The sequence below is a fragment of the Lygodium microphyllum genome, chromosome 10 (genome assembly GCF_053477565.2).
Source record: "Lygodium microphyllum isolate KBCC chromosome 10, Lygodium_microphyllum_v1.1.10, whole genome shotgun sequence".
Classification (NCBI taxonomy): Eukaryota; Viridiplantae; Streptophyta; class Polypodiopsida; order Schizaeales; family Lygodiaceae; genus Lygodium; species Lygodium microphyllum.
This window is the reverse complement of record NC_141144.1, coordinates 79,968,340-79,985,976: the sequence shown is the minus strand read 5'-3', so window position 1 is coordinate 79,985,976 and position 17,637 is coordinate 79,968,340. Positions and strand designations below refer to the sequence as shown.

General features: G+C 46.6%; 1 protein-coding gene across 2 annotated transcripts in view; it reads right to left on the bottom strand.

The window, feature by feature from the left end:
- The window catches only part of SRFR1 (Tetratricopeptide repeat (TPR)-like superfamily protein), a 154,997-nt gene that overhangs the window by 26,734 nt on the left and 110,626 nt on the right, over positions 1 to 17,637 (bottom strand). For both annotated transcript variants that reach the window (XM_087686474.1, XM_087686475.1), the window contains exons 19-21: positions 6,447 to 6,538; positions 6,282 to 6,320; positions 6,113 to 6,203 (exon numbers count right to left, since the gene is read on the bottom strand). In XM_087686474.1, the coding sequence (XP_087542600.1) occupies positions 6,113 to 6,203; positions 6,282 to 6,320; positions 6,447 to 6,538 (222 nt within the window). The remainder of the gene's footprint in view (positions 1 to 6,112; positions 6,204 to 6,281; positions 6,321 to 6,446; positions 6,539 to 17,637) is intronic.

Genomic DNA, 17,637 nt, shown 5'->3' with positions numbered 1-17,637 from the left:
TTTGGCTTCTCCTCATAATGCGGGCCTTACAACTTTGAGCACCATGGATCATTGGTAGCACCTAATGAGGGTGGGGCATTGATCATATCTAACATGGAGGCCTTAGAGGACCAATAGGGCAGGGGTAGAGATTACCAAGGTATGGCAGGGGAGGAGCAGGAGGCATGGGAGGTCTTCCTCCTCGCAGTAGGAGCATGTGATGCTTGGCAAGACCTAGCTTTTCACAAGAGGGAGAGGTTGTGGACTTCTCTTGGGAATATAGGTGGCTGGGCGGAGCTCTTTTGGAGCGGCTAGACTGGTTCTATGTGGGAGAGTGGTGGTGCTCTTAAGGAGGCCAGGTAGGGCAGTTGGCTGGCACCACTTTGTCTGATCACTGCCCGGTTCTCCTCACACTTGATGCTCCCGCTTCAGCCCTTGACATGTGATCCTATCAAATTCCTGACTCGATCTATAGGAGGGAGGAGGTGAGGAGACAGATTGAGCAAATCTGGACTAGGGAGTGGGCCAAGGTGGACCGGATCGCAGAGGAGGTTGCAAAGGTCTTAGCCGAGTCGAGTAGGATTTGCCAAGAGGCAGCCGTACAGGCTAGGTAGTAGCAGTGTTGGGAAGAGAGGGCACTTTGGCGAGACCTAGCAGCCACTCAAAGACTACTTTAAGCGACACCAAGGGATCCCACTCTCCACACGCAGAAGGTGAGCGCAAGGGCAGCCCTCGCCGATCTTGAGGACAGGTGCCCTGAGTTCTCGTTCTGTACCCTAGCAACCTTCTGGGCGCGGAATGGGGACATGATGTGCAAGGAGTTTTTTTAGGTGCATCTGTCTCGCACCTTAGGAGATCAGATTCGCAGCCTCCGTGATCAGTACAAGAGGATTCGCTCTAGCCCAGATGAGGTGATGGAGATTGCCACTGACTTCTACAGATAGCTTTTTCAGTAGGAGGCAGTCTCAGCCAGAGTATAGCACTATAGACAACAGGTCTAGGATTGCATTCCGTCCCCTGTCATAGAGGAGATGGAACACTCCCTCCTAGACCCCTTCACAGAGAAGGAGCTAGTTGAGGCCTTCCATGCAGAGGATGGGTAAAAATGCTCGAGAGAGGATGGTCTTTCTAAGCCCTTCTTCACTACCTACTGGGAGGTGGTGAAGGACCCCCTACTACTAGCGTTTCAGAAAAGTCTCCCTTCCCAAAGGGGGAAACTAGTTGGAGCAGTCCCAATGGAGACCGATCACCTTGTTGTCAGTGGCCTATAAGGCACTGGCCAAGATGATCGGTAGTCGACTCCGCCCCGTGCTTCCAGACATCATTCATGACACCCAGATAGGTTTTTTCCATGATAAAAGCATTCTAGACAATGTCTTCCCTTTCTTCGAGGTGACCAAGTGGACTCAGCACAGTGGTCACGGATTGGCAGTACTCCTGGATTTTGAGAAGGCCTATGATAGGGTTGATTGGGACTTCTTAGAGGGCACCATGGCGAGGTTCAGGCATGGATCAATGGGGTTTCTGCACTTTATAGATTGGCCACTAGCAGGGTTCTCATTGGTGGCAGGAGGGGGGAGGAGTTTCATCTAGAGAGATCTATCTCCGGCAAGGCTGCCCTCTTGCCCTGTATCTTTTCTTACTCTTTGCAGAGGCGATGTCCTACTTCCTCCGCTCACATGTGAGCGGGCTACGTGGCCTTCAACTTCCGGTGAGGGGGGGGACTGAGTTGTTGGACTCAGAGTATGCAAATGATACCGCTCTTTATGTACAGGATGATGAGCTAATGTTGGAGAGAGTGAGACTAGCTTTGGAGGTTTTTTGAATTGTAGCTGGAACGAAAATCAACTGGCAAAAGTCGGTTGGTTTTCTTATAGGTCCGGACTCTAGCATGGAGTGGGGTGTCCACTTGGGGTTCAGATGGGTGAGCAGGGGACAGACCGTTCGATATCTAGGGTTCCAGGTGGGACTCGACATCACTCCTACCCAACAGTTATTTCCAGTTCTCGACTCTATTAGGCGAAGCTGACCTATTGGAGCACAGTCCACCTTTCCTTAGCGGACCAAGCCTTGGTGGTCAACCAGGTCATCCTAGCGACGGCTTGGTACATTACCTCTTGTTGATGCTTCTCCTCGTCTTGTGTGGTTCAGCTTTGCCGCCTAGTGCGGAATTTTCTCTGGGCTAGCTCAGACAGTTCCAAGGATTCCCGGGCCAAGGTAGCGTGGGCGACCATCAGTCTGAGGGAGGGCTTGGGATCATCGACCCAGAGTTCTAGAGCTTGGCCCTTTTGGGGAAGCTAGTGGTCCATGATCTTGCGCCAGGTGGGCAGACCTAGAAAGTCCTTTTGCACGAGGGTTTCGAGGAGTGCAGACCGAGGCTTGGCGGTGGATGGAGGCCATCCTTGAGATGGATCTTCACGATTGCCCAAATCATGCCACCCAAATCTTCCTTCCTCTGCAACTTACTTCGAGTTTTGCAGGGCCTTTGCAAGGCCCTAGTTCAGAGGCCCTCAGGATGTCAGGAGGAGATAGACCGCCACTCGGTGGTCTGGAACCCCCAGGCTAGAGATAAGGACGGAATACAAATTGGTGAGCGCCCCCACATCCAGTGGGTTGGCTGGGAGGCTGCACATACTATTAGGATGTGGCGGAAGGTGTACAGGATGGCGAATCAAGAGGTGTTGCAGCAAGCATCTAGTTGTCAGCGAGGAGCTAAGGTGAGAAGGAGGGAGATTGACTCAATGATCCCTCAGGAGTGGCTAGACCCCCCATTTCGAGAGCCAATGGAGCCTGGTGAGGTGTGGGCTGCTAGATTCTCACCGGCAGGTATCCCCTTACAAGTGGTAGGTAGAGTGGGTGGTGCCCCCTACGAGACTTTATTCACCGTGCAGGATGGGGGGCAGTTAGTTATTGATAGAGGGAAACAAGATGAGAAGATTGTTGTCCTTCCTTGAAGGAAGATTCGGGTTGGACTCCAAGGGAAGACCTGGCGATTAGACCCTTATGTGCCTTGGGAGGAGTTTCGGGAGTGGCGCCTTTGAATATGGAAGAGCATGCCACTTGATGAGCTGGAGTGGGACCCAAGAGAGTGGCTATGGCTGGCCACTGCAGTCGCCAAGAAGTCCTGAGGTTCTTGGAGTACACAGCCAAGACTGGTAAACACGTACTGATGCAAGAGGACATGGATTGGGCGCCTTTGTGTAGCGGATACTTGGCGGAGCACAACATTACGGATACCTTTTGTCGGACTTTTTGGCGTCGCCTATGGGACAGTTGGAAGCCGAGGGTGTTGTATTTCCTTTGGCTTTTGGCACATGGGGGTCTGGCTGTTGGGATTTGGTTGGCTCAGATGCAACAGGATGGAGGTTGCAAGCACTGCCCACAGCAGCACTTGGAAACTCCAAAGCACTGCATTTCATGTGGAGAGGAGCCTGCTGTATTCTCCGCCGTGTGGCACCTAGCCTTGGATGTATCTCGTGGGGGGCTTTTTGCCGGCAGGCAGTTAGCTAGGGCCGTCACCCTTTTGTATGATTCCGGGATACACGACAGAATTTTTCTCATCAAGGTTGGGCCTTGTGCAATGGTCAGCTTGGAGGCTTTACCTAGCCGCCAAGTATTGGATTCCACAGCAGAGCGCTTAGAGGTATAGGAGATCACAGGGAGTCTTACAGGATGGCACATTTGGAAGGCACACTGTCAGGTGGTTTTTGGCGAGGAGTGCCTTTCAGTATATGCAACTTTGGTAGAGCTTTGGACCTCCATCATCCACTCCAACCACGGCCGTTGGGACCAGGTGCAGGGCGAGTCTCGAGCTCGTCAAGAGCTCCATCTTCACTTTCTGCTCACTTGGGGCGGCTATGGTCTATTCTTCATGATGCAGGCAGGCAGTCCTAGATGGTGATACACCCCCCCTCCATGGCTTCTTGCCCCCATCCCCCCCCAGACCTCCTTGAGAGGCCTGTATACATGATGGATTTGTGATTTGCATCAGCTCCAGCTAGTCTGTTGAGCATATGCACTTCCTTGTAATCAGCCTTTTGAGTAATATAATTAGCCACGTTTTATTTGCAAAAAAATAAATAAATAAAATTAACATAGTCACACCAAGACAAGTATGTGTACTCACTTGCAAACACATTGGATGTACGGTGTGCATAGGTGGCATTCCTGACAACATAAGACTTAAGACCTAGAGAAGATAGATCTAAGATATCCTGCAGGAAGAAGCCTGTATAAGATTGTAAACCTACAGTGCAGGAGTGTAGGTTGATCCCAAGCTTCTAAAAGAACCGAGGAAGAGGACCTAAATGCACATGATGAGGAAGGGGCAGGAGGGATTTGAGAATGAGCATGCCTAAATGAAACAGAACTATCAGGTGTACACATTGTGTTTTTATGCATCTAGATCCTTTATTAAAGTTCATCTATTTGTACTAGCCTAGGCCTTTGGACTAACTTACAACTGGTTTTGGCACAATAGAAGGAGCAACAAAGAAGGGTTTTGGTTCATACACATCAAATGGATTATACAAACCTGCCACTTGGCTTGGCTGTGATGAAGATGATGGACCATGAGTCACCTCGAAAGTGGTTTATCCTCCCCCATCTAAGAGCAGGTCATTCTTAGTAGTTGAATGTATTGATTGGTGTGCAACTCGAGATAATGTGCCTTCATGGAAGTGGAATGAAGACGGAGATATGTTGAGGTATGTAGTCAGGCCACCAACTTTGCATAAGTTCAATATACTCCTCATCCATCATCTGCCCAAAATCTGGTCTAGGTGGAGAAGGGGGAGATGATGTGTCATACTCATTGAGAGAATACTGCTGCCTCATGATCTCTTAAGTAGGAGAAGCCTAAGTGGACACCATGGTCTTCCAAGGAGTGTCTGAGACACTATGAGTTAGTGTGGTGCTTATGCAAACCAAGCTTTTCATGATAATCATGCAGAATACTCTTTATATGAGCACTGCCTTTGATGCCATGTGAAGATAAGCTAGGGTTTGCAGAGTGCACAGTGTATGAACACGACAAACACAAAGTGACCACAAAAAAGAACACAAAAGTAGAAGAACAAATTGATGAATAAATTAATGCTATATGAATGAATGATGAAAGGCGTGAGATACAACTGAAAGGGTGCTCAAGGAAGAGAGCATCCAACAACCATTGCCTCTCGTGGGGGCCAGCTGAGGGAGCGTCAAAGAGTGTTGTCCTCCGAAATATAGATCCCAAGTGCAGCAAACCACTGACGTTGATGAAGAAATCTGATGTAGAAGACGCAACAGGTTGGATGTCAAAATGGCAGCAGTCTCTAGGGATGGAACAACCAAACACAGCGATGTACTGCCTGGCGAAAAGACTCAAGGAGGTGAGGATGAAGATGACTGCTGCCTAGGCACTGCAGGGTGCAGAAATTTGAGAATGCAGGACACCAGCAGCTGGAGTGTGCTAGAGGATAAAACACAGCCACTTGAAGAGAGAGGAAACAGGCCACAGTAGCAGCAAGAGTGGCCTGGCTGCAGCTCACATTTGCACTGGCAGCAGGGGTGGCAGCACCAAGATGGGCGGCATCCTGTTGGATGAGGGGCAGCAGCTGGTGGAGAGGAAGAATGATGGAGATGGAGCGCACACTGAATGTGTGAATGAGGGATCAAAGTCAGATGACCACAGCATGTCCTTATGTAGCCGACTTTAGGCATTTCTACTGTTAAAATTAAAGTCTTTTCATAAATGATTCATTTTGGGGCTGTTTTTGTGGAGCTAAATTAGTATTAATTAAGGCCTTAAATTTCAACAGCTCAACACCCTTCACCTTGCAAAGGGAGGGGGAGACATCAGGTACATAGCTATTGAAGGGAACTTCAAAATGGTATGTACTTCACAAGCCATACCCTCAAGTATTCAGCCTGTTTGAAACTTGTATGCACACCTAAAATGTTCTGTCATTATGTATGTGATACTTGTATATACTTTTATTGAACACAAAATGTTTATAATAAGCTGATTGTGAAGCATATGAGAGTGAAGCTGAGATAGTTTCTGTATCATCCTTCAATTTCTTTTAAAAAATAAGTCACTCCTAATCTATTTGGATGGGAAACAGATGGGAAGCTAGGTTAAGAGGGCAACCTCCCAAGCAACTGACATCTCATGGTCATAATCAGCCCATCGTGGAGGAGTACCAGGTGTCCTTATCGAAAAGTCAAATCCATTCTCCCCCCTGGTAGACAAACACAAAAAGGAGTCAATGCATACTGTAGAAAACATTTGGAATTGTGTTTGATGGGTCACTACATACATCTTTTGCAAGGTGAGCCTGGTACCTTCCAGTATTTTCCTGCATGTATGAATACGCAATCAGCTATTTACAATCTTTTTAAATTTTGTTTTGAGACAGTTTTGCTACTGTTTTTTTTCCTGGGAAGAAGGAAGGGGGACACTGTATTCAAATGCTAAGGTTTACCCATCAGTAGCTACACTATGGCAAGGTGTCACCACCCAGAAATTTTCACCAACAACATTGTATACATCTGAGCACGTTTCAGCAGCTTTGATCTGCAGGTTGTAAAAATGTTTATTATCTATTTAAATATATGCAAACCACCTATGACTTTAGTATTTATGGTACAGAAAATTATATTTAAATCAAAGCAGGTGATTGCCAACCTGACTTAGATGTTTAGAATGAGATCATAAAAACATGAAACTTGTCCATTTGGAAACTTCTTTAATCCTTCAACAAAAGGAATATCTTTTGAATATTTTCTACACATGATCGTGCCTAATTGAAAACCATTTGAATAAAAAAATGATATTATACTTACACAAGCATTTCACTATGGCACAAGATCTGCATCTGGGTGTTTCATGGTGTGCAAAAACCATTCTGAAAAGTGAATAGTTCAAATTGCCAAGCCTGCTTGGACATCAATATAGGAAATAAACATATTCCACAAGTCTCTTTCTTTTAGGTGTTCAGGAATATATACATCCCTCTTAGGGCCATTATGGGGCTGTTTTGACATCTAGTCTGACTGAAAATCTAAGGTACCTAACCTAACAGTCTGCCTCCTGCTCACCCACTTGAATCCTAAGTGGATTCCCCAATCAGTGCTAGTGTTGGGGTCTGTAAGAAAACTGACCGACTTACGCCAATTGATTTTCACACCTACTACCGTGCAGAACACCTCCAACACCAGTCTCTCTCTCTCTAGAACATCACCTCATCATCCTCAACATTGAGTGTTGTGTTGTCTACGTACTCTTGAGTCCAGCAGCTCTGCCTCTATCCGCACTGGCAGCTTGAATCCCTTCAGACCGCTGACTCTCAATTGGAGTAAGTACGACATTGCCTCCATGAAGAGTAAAAAGAGTTAGGGAGCTAGGGCACAGCCCTATAAGACTGATTGTTCCAATTGGAACTCTACAACTCACCCTCCCATATAATCACTTGGCTTCTGGCTGACCTATAAGGCGCAGAGATGCCACTAATCCCTTGCTGGGAAAAGCCAAGCCATGCCATGGTACGCTCCAAGCAGTCCCAACTGACCCTCTCATTGGCCTTCTCGAAGTCCAAGAGGAGCACCACAACCCTCTTAGCTACTATATTGGGCCCACTTTGTAACCTCAAAGAAGTTGAAGATGTTGTCAAGGATACTTCTATCATGCACAAAGCATGTCTGTAGAAGTTAATGGCAAGCCCTATCACCTCCGCAGGGGCAAGATCTCTCTCTTCCTTATTGATCACACAAATTGTAGTTTTGGTCCATCCAGGTGCAATTCTAGTTCAGCTATAAGACCTCTTTGCAGATGATGTCCCCTTTCTGCATCCAAAAAGCGAACTCTGTGCTCCTATCATCTAAGCTCAATAGAGCTACCCATGCGCATAGCTCTTGGGTTTGGAGGGTCTGGTCACTGCATGACGATATGAGGTGTCTCAAGGCAGTCCACTCTACTATGCAATTAGCGCCATTCGCCCTTGGTAGGGGCTGCTAGAGCCTTGGCAATGTGGCAAATATTTATCCCCGTGTTGGAACACATTATTGTGTGTAAAAGTGCGTGTTTAGTTGTGAACACCTTCAACACCGCTTAGCATTTAATAAGGGTCCAAGGTGTAGGTGGATACCTCGACCTATATATTCAGGCCCTATCACTTGTACTTTCATCACAAACTATCACATCAATCTATTTGGCTTGTGCCATCGCCCAAGCGTTGTGCCATTTGCTTGGCTTTTGCACTATGCAGCCTATTCAGTGCCATGACAACTTGGTCGCCAATCTGCGGCCATGCCAGCTATCTCTAAAAGCTGCCCACATGCCATGCCTGCCCGCAAAGGCAATGCACAACTTCATCAAGAATGGCTAGAGAAGAACAGAAGTGTACTCGCCATCATCGAGCTTCGCCTCTCTAACAACGTTCTTCATTACCTTGATCTTACAACAACGGCAAAAGCGGTATGGGATGGCCTTCAAACCACATTTGAGGGAGATATTAACAATTCCAAATTATTTGTAAAGATGTGATTGTTTAGCCTCTCCTCTAATCCTGTGGAGACTCTTAAGCAGCATCCTGATCAATTAATTCTTCTTTACCGACAATTGACCACTCTTAATAGCCCTCTAGATGATGATGATAAAAAGGCTATACTTCTTAATAGCCCAATGAAAGAATCACAATACCACGAAATCGTGACATCTCAAGGTGGCACGAGAGATGAAATATGAAGAAATTGTTGCCATCCTTTTGGACAATAAAAGGCGCAACAAAGATATTGATATAGCATCGGTAGCCTTCTACACCAAGAAACAATTGCCCCAAGTTTCAATACTACCAAGTGTATTGGCCACACTGTTGACCAATGCTACAAGAAGAAAGATAAGCAACATGCCCAATATGCCATTGCTAATACCTTATCAGATAGTGACCCTGATTAGCCACCTAGTTCTAACAAGGCCCTTAATGTATATGTTTAATCATTGTCTCTTGGCAATATTGAATCCTATCAGTATGCTTTTTGAATCAAATCCTAAATAAATAAATAATGTGTTTTGGAATTGGGCACTAACCATGCCAATGCATGTGTTAATTCCTTTCCAAACACTTATTGTGTAGGGTACTCTACCTAAATTTTTATCCAAAAAGATTTGTACTTTCCTTTTACGATTCCATTAGCAGCTATATTCAAGGGGGATTGTAATCACTTATCGTATGATCTCTGAGTTGATTCTGAAAGCTATATCCATGTATTTGACTCTAGTCATGTGCCCAGTACCTTTGAGTCACATTGTCTTTTGATCAACGTCTAAGCCATACACATACACTTTTGAACCATGCCTTATATCGGGTCCTTGAGCTTTTCAGAAGACTATGTCATGATCTTCCTTAGGATACATCTCTCTCACTTATGTATCTCCTTTCCAGAATCATTGTACGGGATTAGACACTACCTCTTAGATGTAAGATCTTTCCTTTTCCGTTTTCCATATGTTTTGTGTCATGAGTTCAGCCACCCATGACCCGAAGGGGGAATTTGTTAGATTTATTCATCCCCATGTGTGAACACACATTATTGCGTGTAAAAGTGCGTATTTACGTGTGAACCACCACTCAGCATTTAATAAGGTTCAAAAGTGTAGGTGGATAGCTCAACCTACATGTTCAAGCCCTATCACTTGTACTTTCATCACAAACTATAATAACTATTCAGCTTGTTGTGTACTTGCAAGAGCTCTGTGTGTGTGTGTAGCATGAGGTAGACATGTTGCAATAAAGTTACAAGGATGAATATGGCCTGATGCGTGTACTGACATGAAGTAGACTTGTCGAATGTACCTAGTGTGAGCAACGCATCTGGCATGAGCAATGTAGTGACGTAAGGCAAGATCGGTCACAATGTATCAGTTGTGAGCAATGTATTGACTCAGGAATGTACTTGTTGTGTGGAGTGTACCTAAAATGAGGAATGTGCCTGTTGTGAGGCAGACTTGCGTGAGGTAGGCTTGAAGTGCATGTACCTTGCTGACTTGGCATCGCACCCCCCCCGCTACCCCCGCCTGTCCCTCCCTGCGGAGTTGTGCCTCTCCCTCCCACTAGACATCCTCTCTATCGCGCTGCCTCCCCCAAGCTGCCCAATGCATGGTTACCCCCCCGCCTTGTTGCTCCCCTCGCTACCAGTCTCCTTTGCGCTGCCCCCCTCGCCCTGGTACCTCCCTTGCGCTGTCCCCCGCCTCCTCCACCTTGCGGCCACCGGCCTCCAGGCCCCCCTACCCACGGGGCACCGGTCACTGACAGAGGTGGACTCCCGGATTGTTGGAGGAGACTTCAACTACTTGGAGGCCTTAAAGGACTAGTAGGGCAGAGGCCTTAAAGGACCAGTAGGGTAGAGGCAGAAACTATTAGGGCATGGCTAGGGAGGATCAGTAGGCATGGGAGGTCTTCCTACTGGTAGTAGGAGCACACGATGCTTGGAGAGACCATGCTTTCCACAGGATGGAGAGGTTGCTAGACTTCTCTTGGGGATACAGGCGGCTAGGTGGAGTTTTGGTGGAGTGGTTGGACAAGTTTTATGTGGGAGAGTGGGGATGCTCTTGCGGAGGGCATGTAGGGCAGTTGGCAGGCACCACTTTGTCACTACCCGATTCTCTTAACACTTGATGCCTCAGCCTCAGCCCTAGACACACGATCCTATCGAATCCCTGACTTGATCTATAGGAGGGAGGAGGTGAAGAGACCGATTGAGCAGATTTGGACTAGGGAGTGGGGTAGGAGGGACCGGATCGTAGAGGAGGTTGAAGAGGTCTTAGCCGAGTCGAGCCGTATCTACCAGGAGGCAACCCCACAGGCCAGGCAGTAGAGCTAGGAGGAGGAGAGAGCACTCCGGCGGGACCTAGCAGCCATGCAGAGACTCCTATAGGAGGCACTAGGGGATCCCATCCTCCACGCACAGGAGGTGTGCATACGGGTAGCTTTTGCTGGCCTAGAGGACAGACGCTCGGAGTTTTCATTCCGCAGCTCAATAGCCTTTTGGGCATGGAAGGCGGACACGATGTGCAAGGAGTTTTTCCAGGTGCATCAGCCCCGCATCTCAAGAGAGTGGATATGCAGCCTTTGGGATCTGTATGGGAGGATTTGCTCTAGCCTAGATGAGGTGATGGAGATTGCCATTGACTACTACAAACGCCTTTTCCAGCAGGAGGCAACCTTAGCCAAAGGACAGTGATGTAGACAACAGGTCTGGGATCACATCCCGTCCCTCGTCACAGAGGAGATGGGATGCTCCCTTCTAGACCCTTCACAGAGAAGGAACTAGAGGAGGCTTTCCATGCACAGGACGGGCAAAAATGCCTGGGAGAGAATGGCCTTTCCAAGGCCTTCTTCACTACCTACTGGGAGGTAGTGAAGGACCCCCTACTACTAGCCTTCCAGGAGATTTTCAGCTCAGGACGCTATCCCAGTGGAGATTGATCACCTCGTTGTCAATGGCCTATAAGGCACTAGCCAAGATGATTGGCAGGCGACTCCGCCCTGTGCTTTTAGACATCATTCATGACACACAGACAAGCTTTGTCCAGGATAGGAGCATCCTAGACAATGTCTTCACCTTCTTTGAGGAGACAGAGTGGGCCCAACACAATGGTCAGGGATCGGTGGTACTACTCTTGGATTTCGAGAAAGCCTATGACAAGGTTGATTGGGACTTCTTAGAGGGCACCATGGTGAGGTTGAGCTTGCCCCAAGCATGGATCCGCGGGGTCTTCGCACTTTACAGATTGGCTACTAGCAGGATTCTCATAGGTGGTAGGCGAGGGGAGGAGTTTCGGTTGGAGAGATCAGTCCGACAGGGTTGCCCTCTAGCCCCGTACCTCTTCCTACTCTTTGTAGAGGCGATGTCTTACTTCCTTACGTCATGTCTGAGCGGGTTGCGTGGCCTCTGACTTTCGGTGAGAGAGGAGACGAAGCTGCTAGACTCAAAGTATGCAAATGATACAACACTCTACATAGAGGATGATGAGCTAATGCTGGAGAGAGTGAGACTAGCTCTTGAGGTGTTTTGCACTGCAACGGGAGCGAAAATCAACCGGCGAAAGTCGGTTGGCTTCCTTACAGCCCTGGACTCTAGCATGGACTGGAGGTGGGACTCGATATCACTCCTGCCCAGCAATTTCTTCCAGCCCTCGACTCTATGTGGCGGAAGCTGATCTACTGGAGTACTACTCGCCTTTCCCTAGCAAGTCGAGCCCTGGTGGTTAACCAGGTCCTCCTAGCGATGGCCTAGTACATTGCCTTGTGTTGGTGCTTTTCCTCGTCTTCTGTAGTTCACCTTCGCCGTCTAGTGCAGAATTTTCTTTGGGCCAGGTCACACGGTTCTAAGGACTCTTGGACCAAGGTGGCATATTTCTTATGGCTGTTGGCACGTAGAGGCCTGGAGGTGGAGAGTTGGTTAGCCCAAACGCAGAAGGATGGAGATTGTAAACACTGCCCACAATTGCCTCTGGAAACTCCAAAGCACTATCTTTGGTCATGTGAGGCGGCACAGTTCATGCGGAGAGGAGCATGCTGCATTCTCCGTCGTATAGCACCCAGCCTTGGATGTATCTCATGGGGAGCTTTCTACTCATAGGCAGTTAGCCAGGGCTGTCACCTTTTGTATGAGACTGGGTTGCAAGACACAATCTTCATCATTGAGGCTGGGTCGTGCGCAACGGTCTGCTTGGAGGCTCTATCCATCCGCCTGGTACTGGAGCCCGCAGCAGACCACTCTGAGGTATGGAAGATCATAGGGAGTCTTACTGGATGGCACATCTGGAAGGCATGGTGTCAAGAGGTTTTTGGCGGGGAGAGACTTTCAGTACAAGCGACTTTGGTAGAGCTTTGGACCTCCATCATCCACTCCCTCCTGGCCGATGGAACCAGGTGCAAGGCAAGTCTCGAGCACATCAGGAGCTCCGTTTTCACTTCATATGCAATTGGGGCGACCGGGACCTATTCTTCATGATGCAAGCAGGCAGCCCTGGATGGCAATACACCCCCCCTCCATGGCTTCTTGCCCCCATCCCCCCTAGACCGCCTTGAGCGGCTTGTATACTCGATATATCTGTGGCTCAGCATCAGATCCAGCTAATCTGTTGAGCATGAACACTTCTTTGTATTCAAGGTTTTTTTTGAAGTAATATAATTAGCCACACTTTATTTGCAAGCAAAAAAAGTGCATGTACCTGCTGTGGGGCACCTGACGTGAATGCACGTGTTGTGCTGCTCTCTTGACATGAATGAATATTGAATGTATGACATAGGAGTACTGTATGCAGTAATGTATTGACACAGCAATGTATGGACAAAGGAGTGCTCTCTCCATTCCATAAATGTACTGACGCAGTAATATTGACCCAGAAGTACTGTATGCTCTCTCTGCAGTGAATGTGATGAATGTGTTGACGTAGGGGATTGAATGAAACACACAGGAGTGACTGTTACGCTGTGCATACTAACATGAATCTGACATGCAGTGATGCAGTGATTGCGGCTGCAACTTGTATTCTGCAGTGACTGTAACAGTGTGAAGGCATTTGGGCTTGTAAAAGATTACTGAGCCTGCAGAATTTAGTGAGGGGGTTAGGGAAAACTTGAAAATTTGCAGGAATCACAGACATTTCTCTGATTTGACGGGTACAAAGTACAAGCTAAGTGGCTCTGCACAGTGTGTGAGGGATGGATAATGCAGAAAAATGTAAGCATCAAACCATGGGAAATGAATATTTGGGAGATGAATCTGATCAAGAACTAACACAACCATCCATGGAAGCAATATTCAACATCCCTTCTAAGAACACACGGTACAAGATGTATGGCTGTCGGGTCTGCCTTCTCCTCAGCATCTGATAGGCATGAAAAGACCTCACACACCATGAATGAAAGGAAATACAAAGAAATTCATCTCATGATTTGCTTTGAACAATGAATTATGAGACATAAGTTGGAAAAAATGCAAGACATGCAGATAAAGTTTAAGGATGAATTGAAGGCACAAATGCTGTCCAAAATGCATGGCTGAAAACTGAAATGCAAAAAATGGTAGATGCTTGTAAAAATGAAATCTTAGAATTGAGGGAAGATTTGAATACATTTAAGAGAAAAGAAGTAAACGTGCAAGAAGAACTACAAAAAGAGAAAAAGGCATTGAAAACACGTGAAAGGGAGGTTCACTCACAGGTAGAAGTGGCGAAGACAACACAGAAGCATATAGAAGGGGCCAACCCATGGATTGAGGTAGTAAAAAAGAATAAGGGAGCATCAATCAACAAGACTAAAGTAATGAATGCTACTTTGGAAGAAGAGGCTAGGAGACGGGCTAGGGTTTTGCATGTATGGATAGCAGGATGGGAGGAGAAGAGCAGCCCACACAAAGATGCTAAGGCACTTGCTCTTGCACTTGCATTTTATAGTTTCCTCCTCTACCTTCACCTCATCTCTATGTGTGTGCACACTCGATTAATTGGGGCTACAAATGCACCTATAGTCAGTGCTTGGAGAGTGGGGAAAGAGGACTTTCAAGTCCAAGGCTTTAATTTTTTGGGGCAGTGATAGACTTTTTCCATGGATCCAACCCTATTGACATTGTTAACCCAGTAGAGATAGAGCCATCTGCCAAACACGTTACATTCCACGCCGTGGAGTCACATTGGATGGAGCAATTTCACTTCGTTGAGCACAATGACCTTGTCTACTAGGACCACGTCCGAGGAGACTACACCATAGCCGGATCAAAGCCATTACCACAAGACACCGAAGAATCACCACTAGACATATTAGTGGAGCAAATTAGGGACCCCATTATAGCTGAGATCATGTGTAGATCTTGAGATCAGCTACAACCTATAGTCTCCACCACATTTTTTGTACACGGTTCTATCAAATTTGTTTTTTCTTTTCTTTTTGCCGATTGGGACAACACTAGACATGGTTCTATAGTCTCCACCACATTTTTTGTGCATGGTTCTATCAGATTTGGTTTTTCTTTTCTTTTGGCTAATGGGACAACACTAGACATGGTTCTACCCTAGCATAGTCCCATCGTATAGTGAAAAAAGACCAAACCATTTTCTTCCTGGTTTCTTCTTCTTCTTCCACACACAATACAATGTATACAAAGTATAGATAAGATACAACATAAAGGAAAGTGGCCTACTAAGTCAAACAGTGCATAAAAAACTATACTAATCGATTGGCACTATATCTATGCCAGCTGTAGGTAGGTGTAATAAACTAAATATAATAAGTAATAAGTTAGTGGCCATGTGAGAATCATAATAACCATCGACGTGCTGAGTGTAGATGTGCGGACCCATTTAGCCGGGCGGTCCATCATCAATGTCCGTGCGTGTTGAGCTTGCCATCTCAACAAGCCAGAAAGGCACAAAGTGTGTAATCATAGCCCACTTATTTTAATGTTATCTTCACCTTACTAATGAGATAACATTAGACATGGAAGTACTATAGATTTTGTCTCATAGGTCACATTGGCCTTATGTAGACATTAGTCTGTGTGTGTGTGTGTGTGTGTGTGTCTCCACCATGGAGCTTCACCCTCCATAGCCTGCTGGTCCATCTTCATTAGCTCCATACACAACAATACTTGAGCATGAGACTTGGGAAGAGGAGGGTGACAAGATATCTGGAGAAAAGGTGGAGAAGCCCGAAGTTTGAGACTATAAACTGCTATACCACAGAACCATGTAAATAACTTCCTTAGTAGATACAACCAAAGACTTGTTGACGAGTTCTTGCACTGTGTCTGCTTAGGTAAGATGCACCATGAATATGCCTTGGCTGATCAGCACCACCTCCACTATCTGCAAGGCACCAATGCATAGGGTCACGAACAAAGCCAATCCAAATGCTGTGCTCTAGAGGTCGGAGGATTGAAGTCTCCCCTAGTTCTTTGTAGCACGAACTGTTTGAAGTTGTTACTTGGAGAGTGCTGCTCCCAAGGCATGTAACTAGGGAGCACCTCTGCGGTGCAGTGGTGTCTAACTAGAGGTTTCTGTTCTGTTTGTTCTCACAAACACCACCCAACTGCTGATCATCCAAGGGGGAATGCTGCTGTAGAGGGAGGGAGCAGCTGCTGTTCAGATGAGAGTGGGTGAGTCTAGGTAGAGCACCGGGAGAGGCATTGGCAGAAGCAGGAGGAGGCAAAGCAGTTGCAGGGCAGCTGCAAATTGGGCAGGCAGTCAGCTGTGATGGTGGCTGTGGAGAGCTACAGTAGACAGGCAAGTCTCAGCAGGAAGCAGTGGCAGGTCAAAGCCAGGAGGTAGTGTGAAAGCAGGGGGACTGTGCGGGTCAGCTAGAGGCAGCACGAGAGTAGGAGGCAGCACAGGCCAGGTAGCAGAGCAATGCAGGGCACATAGTGAAGTGGTGAGAGGACAGGTGGTGGCAGGCAGGTGGAGGACTGGTGTCAGGGTGGTGGGTGTACAGCAGCCGCAGCCGCTCCCACAGATACCAGCAGAGGCGCTGTTCATAAAAGCAACAATATTACTATAGAACTTTAACTCAACAGAATCCTTCCAATGGAACACAAAACACATTGCACGTACCAATATGAAGCTAAGAGCTTAGGTCATGCTCTGAACTTTTATATATCATTGCCAATAATAAATTTTCTCAATGACTGCTGTAACTTGGGACAATGGGGAGTAACTAAACCTTCTTGTCAATAAAAAAGACTTGCTAAGATTGTAAAGTGAGAATTACTGGACAAAATGCTTTTAAAGAGCAAAATAAGCAGGCAGTATACTCCCTATACTCCCCATTCTGGTTCATAGGCTTCCAAGCGTTTAACTAATGGATTGTCCCCACTTATTCATTACAGCTGTCTGATATGTAGGTCTGGTCCACACTCCAAGCCATTGTCCATCTCTGTGTGCAAATTGACCCTTACATTATTGATCCTTCAGGCAACAAGCACACATTGAAACATGTGTGTAGAAGCATCTACTATCTAATTTTCTAATAAAAAACTTGTGGCATACGAATGTTGGCCAATCTTTCTCCAGAAATGTCTTCTTAATCTTCTCCACACTTTTTTCATACAGTGGAGTCATGGATCATTCATTATCATCTAATGCACGATTATAGAAAAGCTGTGAATTTCCAACTAGTTAAGGAAAAAGGATAAAGTTTCCAACTTTTTATGGGTCATGAGAATTCCCTCCTGACTTTTCAAACTTACGAATAAAACCTCATTTCACAAAAAGGGGGACAAAAGCCAAAGCAAGAAAAGGAAGAAGAGTGAACTCTGCCTTTTGGGATAGCTCTGAATTTCCAACTACTTCAGGAAAAAGGATAAAACTTCCAACTTTTGATGGGTCAAGAGAACTCCCTTGTGACTTTTCAAATTTAAGAATAAAATCTCATTTGACAAAAAGGGGGACAAACGTCAAAGCAAGAATAGTAGTGAACCCTGCCTTTTTTGGGTTCAGGAGAGACCGTGACGGGGCGGAGGCACCGGTTTTACAGGTAAAGTGAACAAGAGCCTTGATAACATATCGAATCTATGTCTGGCAGGAAGTAGGTGGTCAGTGGGTCTGGCATGATAGGCCCTCAGGCATGTGCATGTGTGTGAGAGAGGGGAAGATGTAAATAAAGATATAGTAATGTC